Source organism: Dermacentor silvarum, chromosome 7 (assembly GCF_013339745.2).
Source record: "Dermacentor silvarum isolate Dsil-2018 chromosome 7, BIME_Dsil_1.4, whole genome shotgun sequence".
NCBI classification, from domain to species: Eukaryota; Metazoa; Arthropoda; class Arachnida; order Ixodida; family Ixodidae; genus Dermacentor; species Dermacentor silvarum.
This window is the reverse complement of record NC_051160.1, coordinates 101,849,748-101,863,939: the sequence shown is the minus strand read 5'-3', so window position 1 is coordinate 101,863,939 and position 14,192 is coordinate 101,849,748. Positions and strand designations below refer to the sequence as shown.

The 14,192-nt window shown below is 46.7% G+C and overlaps 1 protein-coding gene across 2 annotated transcripts in view; it reads left to right on the top strand.

The window, feature by feature from the left end:
- LOC119458323 (ubiquinone biosynthesis monooxygenase COQ6, mitochondrial) overlaps positions 1-14,192 on the top strand; it is a 75,620-nt gene that overhangs the window by 31,025 nt on the left and 30,403 nt on the right. The window contains exons 11-14 of one of the 2 annotated variants that reach the window (XM_037720153.2): positions 1,349-1,464; positions 3,491-3,657; positions 8,271-8,343; positions 11,598-11,677. In XM_037720153.2, coding sequence (XP_037576081.1) covers positions 1,349-1,464; positions 3,491-3,657; positions 8,271-8,300 — 313 coding nt within the window. In that variant the 3' untranslated portion in view covers positions 8,301-8,343; positions 11,598-11,677. Of the gene's footprint in view, positions 1-1,348; positions 1,465-3,490; positions 3,658-8,270; positions 8,344-11,597; positions 11,678-14,192 lie in introns of those variants that run through there. The other variant, XM_049671091.1, reaches the window with a different exon arrangement.

The following is a 14,192-nucleotide window of genomic DNA, read 5'->3' as shown; positions in this document are numbered from 1 at the left end:
TGTAGTTTGCGGACAGCAGGTCGACCAAACACTTCAGTGAAAGACGTCTTGAAAGTTGACCATGTCGGGATGTCGACTTCGTGGTTATGGAACCAGAGTTCGGCAACGCCAGTAATATAAAATATGATGTTGGTCAACTTCGCAACGTTGTCCCACTTGTTATGCACGCTCACCCGTTCATACGACGTAAACCAGTCCTCCACGTCCGTGTCATCTGTATCGCTGAAGACCTTCGGATCACATTGCCGAGGAACCCCGGTGCAGATGACTGGGGCGCAGGTGCCAGCGGGTCTGTGTTGTCGGTCATGATGGGCGGAAGCGTTCGGGTTCGAAGCTCCAGGGTGCAAGTGGCGGGGGAATTCCAGCAACCTCCACCAATTGAGAAGAGGTTTATTGGTGGTGTCCTTCAACGACGCTACGAGTTCCAAGAACGGTGAGGCAGCGTGGAGCACCGTCTCCAAAGACACCAGCGACCAACAGTGCAAGCAGAGCAGGCTGAGCGTTGGCGATGCCGCTGGACGGAGGCACGTCTTCTTCACATAATAAAGAAATAGAGGTAATTGCAGAACACAATTTGCAACTCACCCAGGACATCCAAGTACTAGCCCAATGACGAAGGCACTCCTCATATTTTTATCACTAGTACTCAACCTCTCGTAATACGAAGATAATTACATTGTATTATTATATGGAAGAGAATGCTACCTGTCCAGTTCTATTTGATGTTTAGAAAAAAGAACCCATTGACGTTACCCTTGGCAGCAACGTGGGCGGTCGAAAGGTTTTATTTTTGCTCGACTTTGCGCCACCCGTGCCTTCGCATTTCAGTAGTTTCGTTATCATGTAGTGCTGTGCTGGTTTTGCTGGCTCGTGAAACTCGCACAAATTGCAAGTAGCAGAGATTTTGCCATCCATGTGATGTTGCGGGATGCCCGAACAGTCCACACCACTTGACCAAAAGCAGCTGCAGCGATGAATCCAACGCTCTGTCATGGCTTGGTTTCTCCACAGCCGCACGTTTGCGTTTTGCACAAAAACACGTATGGCGTATGCAATGTCACCACTCTCCCGATTGGTGGCAGACGATTCGAATTGCGCTAAAGGTATGCGGACCCTTTAGATGCATTTTTCTCTTAAACGAAGTCTTTTATTGGAAATAAACAGGTGCTGCAGATTTCTAGAATGGTATTTTAGCAGTCCACGTTGGCTTAATATTTATTTGCCTTTAGTGCCCCTTTAATGGTGCAGCTGCGTGAGTTATTTAAACAAGCTTATGAGGAAATTAGTGCTACTGTCGTGCGACCTGCCACTTGAGACCTGCTTTTTGATCTCTCAAACTTTCATGCAGTGATGCTGCCCATCGAGTGCATCCAATGGCAGGTCAGGGTGCAAACCTTGGCTTTGGTGATGCCCAGGAACTGGCCCAGCTCTTGGTTGAGTCTGTGTACAATGGAATGCCAATAGGTGAGCTGTTGATAAGTTTGTTGATCTTTAGGTGCTAACCTTACCTTATTCTTACGTGCACCGTATTTACTTGTGTAAAACTCTCACATTGTTTTTTTTTTTTTTCTTTACCGCGTGTGGGCCTTGCACGAGGCAGGCTTGTGGCTACTCAATGAAGCCTCGAACTTGAGTCGGACTGCTATGCAAATAAATGCGACCACTGGCAGTCAACTACGAACACATTTACAGTCGCCGACCAATTTTTCAGATACGGGGTAGTGCCATCTTTATTGGCTTGTGGGAATTAGCCAGCATGCGAGTATGCGTGTGAAGCTTAGTGAAACTTTGTTTTCCTACTTTTCACTCTCCAAAGTGGGGCTGCAGGCCTTACATGAGAGTAGGCCTTACACGAGTAAATACTAGGGTTGTGTGAATACTCGAATGTTACCGAATCAAATATCTGCTATTCAATTTCTCCAATAGTGTCTTTGACAGACTGGTAACTGATAATCGCCAGTTACCAGTCTGCCAAAGACACTTCCGAGCTGGACCAAAATGCGTCGACCTTCAGCGAAGTCGCTTGGCAACAGGATGCTGCACACCAAGTGAAGCCACAAGAAAGCCACCGACTTGTAAATAGTGTGCCTTTCGCAGTTTCAAACAGCGAGTTCACAAAGCAATTTACAGAGAACTCCTTCGGCTTCACTTGTACAGCTAGCAGTTCGCCTGTGGTTTCTAGCGGATTTGTACAGTGCTCCAGTGCGTGCAATGTAGTGTCTCCAGGGAATGTTTCCCATTCACTAGTCGTACAGTAACTTTCGCTTGTGTGCCAATTGTCGTGCATCCCTGTGTAGCGGTAGGGTGCCCGTGATGTCTACTTGCAACGGCTTCACATACCCCGAGTACCTTACCGATCTCCCGCCTCTCGATTGTGTCACCGAGGAACTTATATCGCTCAGGTTGCTGTTTATGCTGATAAGATGTCTGCGAAACGCCGTTGGCAACTTTGGTATTGGGGGCCAAGTTGTTAATGTACCGGTTGACCTTAACACGATGGTGGAGTCCCTACCAAGGCACTTGGATGATGACCCCGCTATTGAGGGTGCACATCAATGCACATCAAAGCAAACTTGTGGTCTTGTATTTCTGAACATCCAACAAAGCTGCAACTGCTTCCATGAAGACACATTTAACTTTCGTGTTATGACCTATGCCTACGAAAGAAAGAAAAATGAAAATTTTTTTTTTTTACTTGGTAAGACTGTTTCACCGTTTTGAACTGTAATTTCAGCAATTTTGCTTTCTTTACGCATTAATAAAACTAACCCGAGCCTGCGACATTTTACTGCAATCACCGAACTTTTTCAGGACAAAGAAATGCGCAGCTCACTGTTGTCAAAATGTGTGTGAAATACAGGCCAGCGATTCAAATCCGCGTCAGCCAATAGGAGCGCTGCCTGTGTCTGTGTGGCAGCAGTAACGAATTTTGACACTCATTTTTACCTTTTTCTTTCGCTTCTTTTGCTTTACTTCAGCAAAGCGAAAAACAGTGCTATGGCTTCATGAAGGTCAGATCTTTTTACGATGGTTTCAATATGGCAGCGTTGCAAGAAGTTGTAGGGAAGTCAGATTTTCTCAACTTCTACATCACTTTTACCTAAGAATCGCAAAAAAAAAGAACTGTAAATTTTGACCGGTCAGCCAGAACGTTGTGTGGTAAACCTGGTGCAATGAGCAGTAAACCCAGTGTGGTAGGCAGTAAACCGTTTGCAGTGGGTGGTAAACCGGAGTGGTGGACAGTGAACCTTAGTGGTGGGTGGCATTTTCATCGCCATTTACCATCGGGCAAACCCTGGGACTCGTATAACAGACTCTTGAGCCTTGTAGGAATGATACCTCCTTCTTGGCTGTTTCACACTTTGCCTGTGATTGAAAAAGTTTGTGTCACAAGTCGTGCTTTATTTGTAAAATTACGCACACAGATGTTTGTTCGCAAGATTTGTGAGATCACTGTACGAGTTTCATTTGTGATTGTTCTCTTGTGCAGTGAGCTTCGACACGCTTTTGCGCTACGAGACGCTGCGTCAACGGCACACAGTGCCCTTCCTGCTGGCCATAGAGGCTCTGGTCGGGCTATATCGTTTCAACTTTCTGCCTGTGGTGGCAGCCCGCAGTGTGGGGCTGCAGCTCATCGACGCCTGGGTTGGTCTTAAGGTGCGTTCACTGCTGGTCAGCTGACACGTTTGCCGCTCCATTCGGTCAGACTTCCCCTAATGCATGTGCGAGTCTGAGCCTGCATAATTCTGACTGTATTCGAGTGAGTTGGGATGCATAAAAGCTTCACAAAATCTGAATGACTCAAGCTTGTGGGCACCAAATACAAAATAAGTTCTCCAGGGGCAGCCAAAATGTGTGTCACTTCAGGCACACACATTTTGTGCCAGTGATTGAGGTGCCACCATCTAATGTCACAATCAGAATAAGCATAATGAATGAAAAAAATACATATATATATATTGAGGAATCTTTTTCAGCAATAGAGGGGAAACACCAGGCAGGAAAATGGAAGTGGGCTTCACCCCAAGCCTCCTATGACTTCGTTTGGGATTTGTGCAGACAGCTCTCGTCATATCTGAACGATAATTGGACATTTCATTTGCTTTAGATCACGTGTGTAAAACCACTGCAGCCGGAGATTTTACATCGGTCTGTCTCCTCTGACTGTGCTTTCAAAAGAAAGCAAGTTGCATGCCAAACTTCTTCCTCGTCCTGTGTTTCTGCTCCAAACCAACAAATGACACTTGCTGGCTGTCATTCTTTGTTGGCCGAAAACATTTAGCCAGAAACTTCATACTCAATACCAAAACTCGGCAAGGGAAGAAATTGTTTTCTGGTATGTTGCTTGTGGGCAACACTCGTCAATAAAGAGTTAATATAAGCTCTGGCAAAGAATATAATAAAGTAGCATAGAGGCGCCCTCTTGTTATAATAAAAAAACATGCATGTTCTTATTTTGTTTCTCACTAAAATATGGACCCACTGGAGTACTCAGCATCGATATTATTAGCCACAACGTACCGAATAGTATACTAGTACAGTAAGACCTTGTTAATTCGGATTTCACGGGACCGAAAAAAAATGTCTGAATTAACCGAATATCGAATTATCGAGGGTATCAGAAAACAATAAACAAATGCTTACTACGTCAACACGCTTTTATTTACTGAATGAATCGGCAAATCTTGTTTCTACTTTGCACAAAAGCAGTGCGGAAGCTACAACGCTCGTCGCGGCGAAGGCCTCGCAACTTCCTTCACAGCACGGCCCATCTGGCACGCTTTTCAGTACCGCGCGCACATCCCGGCAGTGTCACCAGGTCGCCGCCCATCGCGATGTAGACCATGCTCTTCATCCTTGAAAGCTTTGCAATCAGTAAAAACGAAACTACTGTTTGCCGCAACCGCTGTTGACGCGACCATAGACGGCGACCTTGCGGTTCTGAAGGCGCGCGGACGACGCACTAACTACGTCAAAACTAAACTACTGTTTTCGCGACCGCTATCGACGCAATCATGGATGGCGAAGTCACGCAGCCGACGCGCGTGCGGAGTCAAAGCGGAACTACTGCCGCAACCGCTGCGGACGGTACCGCGGCCACTATCGACACGATCATGGATGGCAACTACGCAGTCATAAAGGCACGCCGCCAACGCGGTGCTATGCGCGGCAGTAAACGCAAGAATGAAGGCTTTAAAGGAACAAATAGGCACGAGGCGTTCCGGTGTTGCTGTCATTCACATACGATTTCCACTGATAACTGTGGCGATGCGGACTTTGCCGCTTCGTTTCGGTTGGACGCCAGCGCCGTTGTTGCTCTCTTGAGTCACACATTTGCGGCACTCCGTGCTTGCCGAGCTCTGAAAGTTGTCTGAATTAACCAATGTGCGGCCAAGTACGTCTGAATTAACGAGAGTTTGATTGCATTGAATAATGCATACGCCGGCCGGGACCAGAGGACGAGTCCGAATTATTCGATTTTCTGAATTAACGAGGGTCAAATTAACGAGGTTTTATTGTAGTACTAATTAGCCAGTTTGGGGCAGTCTAGCCAAATCTGGAAATCTGGCACTGATTGCTACTGCAGAGTGATAGCAAGTAGAGTGTATCATCATTCATGGCCAGTGGAAAGTAACTTCTCGCAGGCTGGTCTTCTTTCTTTGGAATGGAACCAGGAAGTATTACTGGGAAACTAACACAGTTGTGTAGGAGCTGTGGCCTTTTCTGCAGCTACAGTAGAACCCCGCTGATACATGTTTCACGGGACTGTAAGAAAAAAAAACATAAGAGTTGAGAAACAGGAAAAATTGAGAAATGAAAGTAGTGGTGAACTGCACACAATTTTATTTGAATTCTATTGCTTGAAAAAAAGTTGCAGTTTCGCCCGAAAGCCGAAGCATCGATTGCGATGGCAAATTACAGTGTAGACCACTTATAACGTAACCGCTTATAGTGCAGGACCGGATATAGTGCGGTCTTTTCAGACTCCCGTTACTTTTCCCATAGCACTCCATGTATACACGTATCGCTTATAGTGCAGTTGCGGGAAACGAAATACCGGTTACAGTGCGGCTGCCTGGGAGTACGGAAGTCAGCGGAGACGGCGAACGCTCCCCTCAAACGGGTGCCCCAAGGAGTGCTTGGGGCACCCCAAGAAAGAGAGACGAAGTGGAGGAGAAGGGCACGTGGAGCGAACGAACAGCCAGTGAGGCTGAAACTAGAATCTTTAGTGCAAGTCGTGAACTGTCACGGCGCGCATAGCAAGCGAGGGCCACGAAACTGCCAACGCCAGCCAACGCTCGCTTCACAATAACGGCAGTAAACGAAACTTCAAGGAGCGGGCGAGGCCGGCACGGCACGGCCAAGGGCGCACGCGGAGACCGGGGAATGTGAGGGAGGAGGGTGGCAGGGAAGCGGTTTTCGTCTCGGCAACTTCACCGCTTCGGTGGCTCCCCTCGTCCTCCCTCGTAGCTCTCTCACTTTCGACTGTCACCATGCGTGCCCGCCGCCGTGCAGGCGCCGCCGCTCCAGCCGGCCCGGCGCCAGCTCTCCGAAGTTTCGTTTTCTGCCGTCATCGGGAAGCGGCGTTTGCCAGCGGGGGCAGTTTCGTTGGCCGGCCTGGGACAGCGCCGCTGCTTCCCTCTGCGCCGTAGCCGCAGCGTGCAAGGTCAACACGTGACTAGAAAGTAGAGGAAGCATAATAAGAAAGAAGGGTTCACTGCCGTTTTCTACGTGTGGCTACGGTAGCGTGGCTGAGACGTCGGCACGTACACGCATGTTCCGGCGCAACACAGAATCGGCGACCTTGCCATTTGAGAGAGGGTGAAATTTCCGCCGCATTTTTTTTTTTCTTTCTTTTTTGTTTTGTTCGCGCGCGAAAATGAGGGGTCTCTACTAAGCTTGTACTCTATGGCGGTGCCGGAGTAATGTCAGTCGGAGGCGCCGCCACGTGATTTGGTTTGAATTAACGAGATTCGACTGTAAATTGAATGCAAACGTTCTAGCCGCATTCCTCGACTCGCATACGCGTGGCGGCTCGGTGCACATGTTTTGCTTATGTGCGGGCCTTGAAAATTGTTGCTTTGGTTATAGTGCGGTACCGCTTATAGTGCGTATATTCGCGACTACGGCGACTTATGTTATAAGCGGTCTACGCTGTAGTAGACAGCGATGCAAAGTAAGGATAGTAGTTTTATTGTCTGTGTAAACTTGTAAACATTCGCTTATTAACTATATTAACAAGCATGGTGTCAGCGCGCACAGGCAAACGTGAACACATCACACTCAATGAGGGTGGACACGCACTGTCAAAACACTGGCGTGAGGAAATGTGGCAGCAGCAGCGAGCGATGTGACCTTTGTGCTGTCTATTGCTTCAACCCAAACTGAGCGCTGAAAACACACAGCACGCACAAAGCTACGAGCCGCCGATGCACCTACACTGCCTAGACTCTGCCCCCAATGCAAATAACTTTCAAGACTATGGCCCGCTCGAACGTGCGTGGCAGCGCAGTACACAGTTCATGCCAGAGTACAACGCCACCCCCATCGTTTCCTCCCCCCCCCCACAGGTGCCTTGAGCGCGACGGAAGAATGCACGCTTCCTCTCCGCTTTTCTTTATTGCACGTATGAGATTTAGCCGCGGTCATTGGCTCCCCTCACACGCTTTCACTCGCACATACAGCATACGGCGTGTGGCCACTGGCATTATCACCCATGGACTTTATATGGAAAACCAATTTTAGGGCCCCAACGGGTCATAGACACCATCTTTAGATAGCAAATACGGATCTCAAAGGCCATGCTTTTGCTGGCAAAAACCAAAAATACGTCATAGGTGTCGCCCCCGGCACTTTGGGCGGCCAATCCCATTGTCAAGCCACCAAGCCAAGCGACATGAAAAGTCAACATGGCCGCTCGGGCCGGCACAAGTTGGCAGTTCGCAACGCAAGATGCGAGAACGGCCCCACAGTTGCGACACAACAGCGGGGTTCAATACATAGGGTCCTATGGGAGCTATGTCGGGACCAGCCAAAAACGATGGAACAGCCAGGAAAACGCAGCACCCGGGAATGTAACATGGGGGTTCTGCTGTATTTCTTCTCTTAGCTTATATACACTCCTCAGCTGTCAACTGATGTTTTCTTTTGCAACTTTAGTTGACCAGTCAACGGTGACACCTTGGTGTTTGACTGCTCATGATGCTTGATTCTCCTGCTTGATTCTGCAGTCTAGTGTGTGAAACTTATTGTTTGACCTTTCCTTTCAGGAAAGGATAGTTGACCGTGCATCATATTAAGCAAGATTGCGAGCATTTTGCTTGCAATAAGCATTTTGTACAGGTGAGTACAATTCGTTTCTTGTTTTTTGTCTGCCAGAGGGAAACTCATATAGAATAATTGATGGAATCTCAATCTTCGAGCCGAAAGGCTATAGAGACACTGAGGTGGATGACTCTGGTTCAGCTTTGGTCCCTTGCAGTTCTTCAATGAGAGCCAAGATCAGACTACTCTAGCTTTCTTGCCGCTCCCATCTGGTACGGTAGATATTTTCTTTCCCTTACCTTTTTGAATCACTGCCAGAAATAATGTGAAGTGTAATTGCACATTTTCCTAGACTGCACTTCCAATCATTATCTGGTCATAAAAGCAGAGTGACGAAGTCCCAATACAAAGGAGACAGAAGTTCGCGTGTAGATGGAAGCTTGAAGTGATGAGCAGTGATTGAACAAGGACCGTCACTGGAGCCATTGTTTCAACACGGGAACTTTTTTTCGTCAGGGCAACGACTGCTTTCTGTAGCAGCATTTCAATGTACGCATAACTCACTCCCCCCAACCCTCGATCGGGGAGGAGGAGGAGAATAAGCCCGTGCGTAGGGTAGGGTAGCTGATGTCAAAGTGCTGAAAAAGAAAAAAAAGTACAGGAAAAGATGGGGGGCGACAAAGGGCGGTTTGGTGTTCCGATGGAAAGGGGAACAGGTGCGAGTACTGGTGTTGGGTTCTTTCAAGAAGTGGTTATAAAAACCGGAAACAGAAAAGGATTTGCACGTTTAAGTTTGTGCTGCCAATCCAGTGTCCATGGTTTTCTAAGAAAGCAGGAACTACACATATGATCACTCCGAAATTTGGAAAACACTAAGAAATCGAACAAGAGGGAGATAGTGGGGAGAGCGGAATCAGGTCAAAGAAACTTGTTTACTTTCTCTTTGACCTGGTTCCCTTCTCCCCCCTCCTCCACCCCCCACGTTTTTTATTTTCATTTTCTTGTTCAAATTCCGGAGCGATTATATGCGTAGTTCCTGCTTTTATAGAAAACTGGGCACATTGGATGAGCAATGCCTACTTACAAACGTAGATTCTTTTTTCTGTTTCTGGTTTTTATCTCTGCTTCTTGAACAAACATGACACCAATACCCTCACCTGTTCCGATTTCTATCAGAACACCAAACATCCCTTTGTGCTTTCATTTTCAGTCTCGTTTATCTTTTTTTTTTAATACTTTGACATCAGCTACCTCATACCATGCACTAGCTTATTCTCCTCTTCCTCCCCCATTTAGGGTGGAGGAGAGTGAGCTACATAAAATGCTGCTAAGAAAAGTAGTTGCTGCCCTCAGGAAGACAAGTCGCTTTGTCGAAACGCTGTCTCCAGCAACACCCCTTGTTTGTCCACTTATCAAAGCCCCAACACAGTTGAACCTTGATATAACGACTTAATTTTCAGTGAAATCTGCAGCATTTTTCATTTTCTAATCTTTATCTCACCCTTAATTTTTTCTTAAGAATCAGTGAAGTAATTTCACTGATTCACAAATCAGTAATCAGTGATTTCACAAATCAGTAAGTAACAAAGTTCTCGTGCATTACATGCATAAACTTGGAGCCTTTGTGAAAGCAAAATAAAATAAAAACATTGCCTGGCAGTGAATTCATTTTCACATGTCCCTTAGAACATAGATGATTCCGCCAAGCGACTACTAGAATGCCAACCATGAAGTTGACCACACATCGCACTGCTTCCCCGTCTATGTACCGGCATGAAAAATGGGCTGAACGTGTCCCATCATGCCCACAGATGTGCTCCCAAATGCACCAACAGCTCGTTGGAACAGGAAAGCGGGAGATTAAGCGATTACGAAAGGAATATGCATGGATGGCACCATCACCTTATCCATCGCTGCATTGTCGTAGTTTCAGAAGCTCTGCTACCTGGCGCGGTAGCTCAATGGCTGTGACGTTGCACTAATGTGCACAGGCTTGTGGGTTCCGATGGGACTGGAATGGGAGAATGCTCGTCTGCCGTGCATTGTGCTCATATAAAAAGAACCCCAGGTGGCCAAAATATGGAGTACCTCATTATCAGGTCAGGCTTTTGGTGCGTAAAATGCCAGAATATAAGTTGGTATAATTAGAATCTCTGCTGTCGAGACACCTGAGCTTCCCTATTGGAAGGCATAAAAAGTAAAAGTTGGCCAGCCGCAGGCGTTGGTGTTGTGCAACAGAACATGGCTTTGCCCCAGCTTTTTGTCGAAATGAAGCACGGCTGAGGTTGGAGGGTACTGGGTTGATAACCCAATGCACCTTTTGTTATTATATGCTTTGGGCACCCTGGCAGGATTTTACTCGAGCTCTTCAAAGTGTATGTATGCATCGTGCTTCACCAAAAACATAAGAATATTAGTCTCACAGTACATAGTGCTCATTGCAAATAATTGCTTTTAGGGGCTCAGATGTTGAACAGCAGTAAAAGCAGCTGATGTGGATAATGAAAAATAATGTGTAGTTTCAGTTGATCAAGTCTGCTTGCAATGCCTTGCTTTTCTATCACACCTGCTTCAAATTACATACCAGTGTGATCGAAAGTGACTTACCGGCTAAGAACCATTTCCTTTTATATGTCCCACCACTACCAAAGCATTTAGCATTGTAGGCACTTAGTTGTTTTACTAAAATGCCTGCCCCTAGCTCCAAACACAAATGTAGAAAGTGCAACAGTGGTATTGCCATATTTAAGTGGCACTAGTAATATTCATTTGCAAATGCATAGCAACTTTGTGCCAAAAATGCATGGGTGACAAGCTTTGGATGAGGTAGTGAACCTGAACTGAAAACCATAAAATCTTTCTTTTCAATTTCATTCTGGAGTAACAAATATTATAATGTTCTGAAACTGAAATCTGAAAACAAAACTTTTCTTTCTTTTTTTTTCCAATTAATAATTTTTTGGTTTAGTTCCAGTTCAAAATTCTTGTTTAGGAACCTGTAAACGATCCTTTACCACTGGAACATAGAAACCTCAGCATAATGAGATTGATTTTTTCGCCAGTATGAATTCGTATAGTAAAGTTCAGTTGTAAAAAGCCATACATTTAGCAAAGGAAGTTTCATGCACCTTGTGTGCATCTGCCATTTTGTGTTCCGGCAAAAAATTTGCGTTCTTGTAAATTGTGGTGAAGCACTTGGGTAAGAGTTCATATTGCTTCCAACTAGAGAAGGAAAATTGCAAGATGGATTAACATTGTGCTTTTACACTGTTTACAAGAAAAATTATGACAGTATGTGTTGACATGTTGATTCACTTTTCTATTTCTTTCAGAATGGTCTGATATGAAAGCCAATGGTTAAATGTCTTTCATAAATGACGAAGTGCGAATTAAAGAATGGTGATTTACTGTTTATTGTGTTTATTGTCACTGTACAGATTTAGGTACCATAGAGCGGTTATTTACAGCAAAATCATGGTGGTACGATTGTGGCCAATGCGAAATAAAGTGGATTGCCTGGCCAGAGTTTGTTGTGTACAATGTTAAAAAGTTGTGATTATATTAATGCTCTTCTGCTGGGCACTTACAAGTGATATGAATCTACAACCACTTGCAGTAATACAGTCAAAAGGCCACAACTTGTGTTCTATTAATGTTGAGGTGATAAGACATGCACGACTGTCTAACCTTGATATAACAAATATGAATGTGACGAATTGTGAATTTAAAGAACTAAACCAATAATTTTAAACTTTGTTTTGTCGATAGCAGAACCCCGCTGATACGTTTTTCACGGGACCGTAGAAAAAAAAACGTAAGAGCCGGGAAACGCAAGATCCGAGAGACAGGAAAAATTGAAAAATGAGAGTAGTGTTGAACTGCATACAATATTATTTTAATTCTTACGTTGAAAAAAGTCGTACTTTCGCCCAAAAGCCGAAGCATCGATTGCAATAGCAAATTAGCCGAGAGCCATACAAGGTAAGGATAGTAGTTTTATCGTCCGTATAAACTTGTAAACATTCGCTTTTTAACTATATTAACAAGCATGGTGTCAGTGCCCACAGGCAAACATGAACGCATCACGCTCGAAAAGCGGGGACGCGCTGCAGGAAACGCCGCTGCAGCGGTGAGCGAAGTGACCTTCGTGCTGTTTTCTATCACTTCAACGCAAACTGAGTGCCGAGAACACACAGTACGCACAAAGCTATTAGCCGCCGAAGCACCTACACTGCCTAGACTCTGCCCCAAACACAGATCGCTTTCAAGATACGGCCCGCGCGCCGCCGCGCAATACACAGTTCATGCCAGAGTACAACGCTATCCCTCCCTCCCCCTCGCTCCTTCGCCGGTGCCTCGATCGCTACCAGCTCCCTTATTTAACTCTTAGCCAACAGGACCTTAATCGCCTTGACGCACTCATACGCAAAGCAACAAAAATTGCTTTGGGCCTTCCAATCAGTGCCAGCAATGACCGCCGAGCTCAGCTGGGCATCCACAACACTACACAAGAGATTGTCTTGGCTCACCGTCGCAACCAGGAACTTAGCCTGAGCACCACCACTCAGGGACGCCACATCCTGGCCTATGTCGCCTTCTCTGTCTCCACGTCCCCCTCCACCACCTCTACAGCACTTTCGTCATCCTGCGCAGCACTTCTATGCATTGTGCCATTACCTCGCAAGTCGCGACATGACTCCCTGTGTATACACACAACACCGCGCGCGGGCTTGAATCCGCTATTTTCAGCATTTCATCCGCACTCATCCAAACCGTCATTTCTACTACACGAACACTAGCGTCTCCTCACACGGCTCTGCCATAGTGGTTCTTTCGGGAAGCTATGCTGTTCTCCATAGAGAAGACCTCTCGATTACAGGTCCTGCACTTGCTGAATTACATGCCATAGTAGCTGCTTGCTGCTATCTTCCCCCCAACACCCCGCACCTGCCTATCATTTTCACAGGCTCCATGGCCGCCTGTCGCTCCTTATTACGCGGGGAACTTCCTACCCCTCGGGCACACATTCTCCAAAGTAGTCCGAGTACGCAAGTTGAAATCGTGTGGGTACCTGGTCACGCGGGACTGTCAAGAAACGAATGCACTAACCGGCTCGCCTGTGACACTCTTAGCCAGGCTCCCGACTTGCCCGGGCCAAGCTCACATGATTCCCGACCTCCTCCCATTTCTCTCCATCCCTATCGACTCGCCCGCCGCGCGTTTCCGCCTTTACAATTCTGTCTATTTCGTGCACACGGCGTCCTCATCCGACAGCCCAGACGGGCTCTCTTCTTTCTCCCACACGTATACATCTCCTTCGCGCATTTGCGGAAGAGCCACCTCCGTGATGTCACAGGTGCGGCGGTCATCCCAATGGCTCTCACATACTGTGGTCCTGCCCTCCTCCCCACCCTTCCCCCCCAACATCCACCAACCTATCCCCTACCCCTACGGCTGCTTGGTTGACTCTGGCAGCATCATTGCTGGCTCAGCAGTACTTGGCAACCTTCATCGCTGCAACGATGAAAGGCGTGCCCGGCGGGACCCTGGACTGAGGGACCCTCTCCACAACGGCTACTCTTACTTTTTATTTAATAAAGTGTATCATCATCATCATCGAGCGCAACGGAAGAAGGCGCACTTCCTCACTGCTTTTCTTTTCTGCGCGCGTGAGATTTAGACACGGACGTAGGCTCACCTCCCACGCTTTCACTTGCATATACAGCGTATATACAGCGTGCGGCGACGGCTTTATCGCCCTTGGACTTTACATGGAACATCTGTGCGACTAAACAAATTTTAGGGTCACAACGCGTCATAGACAGCATCTTTAGATAGCAAATATGGATCTCAAAGGCCATGCTTTTGCTGGTGGAAACCGAAAATACGTCATAGGTGTAGCCCCCGGCACTTTGGGCGACCAATGC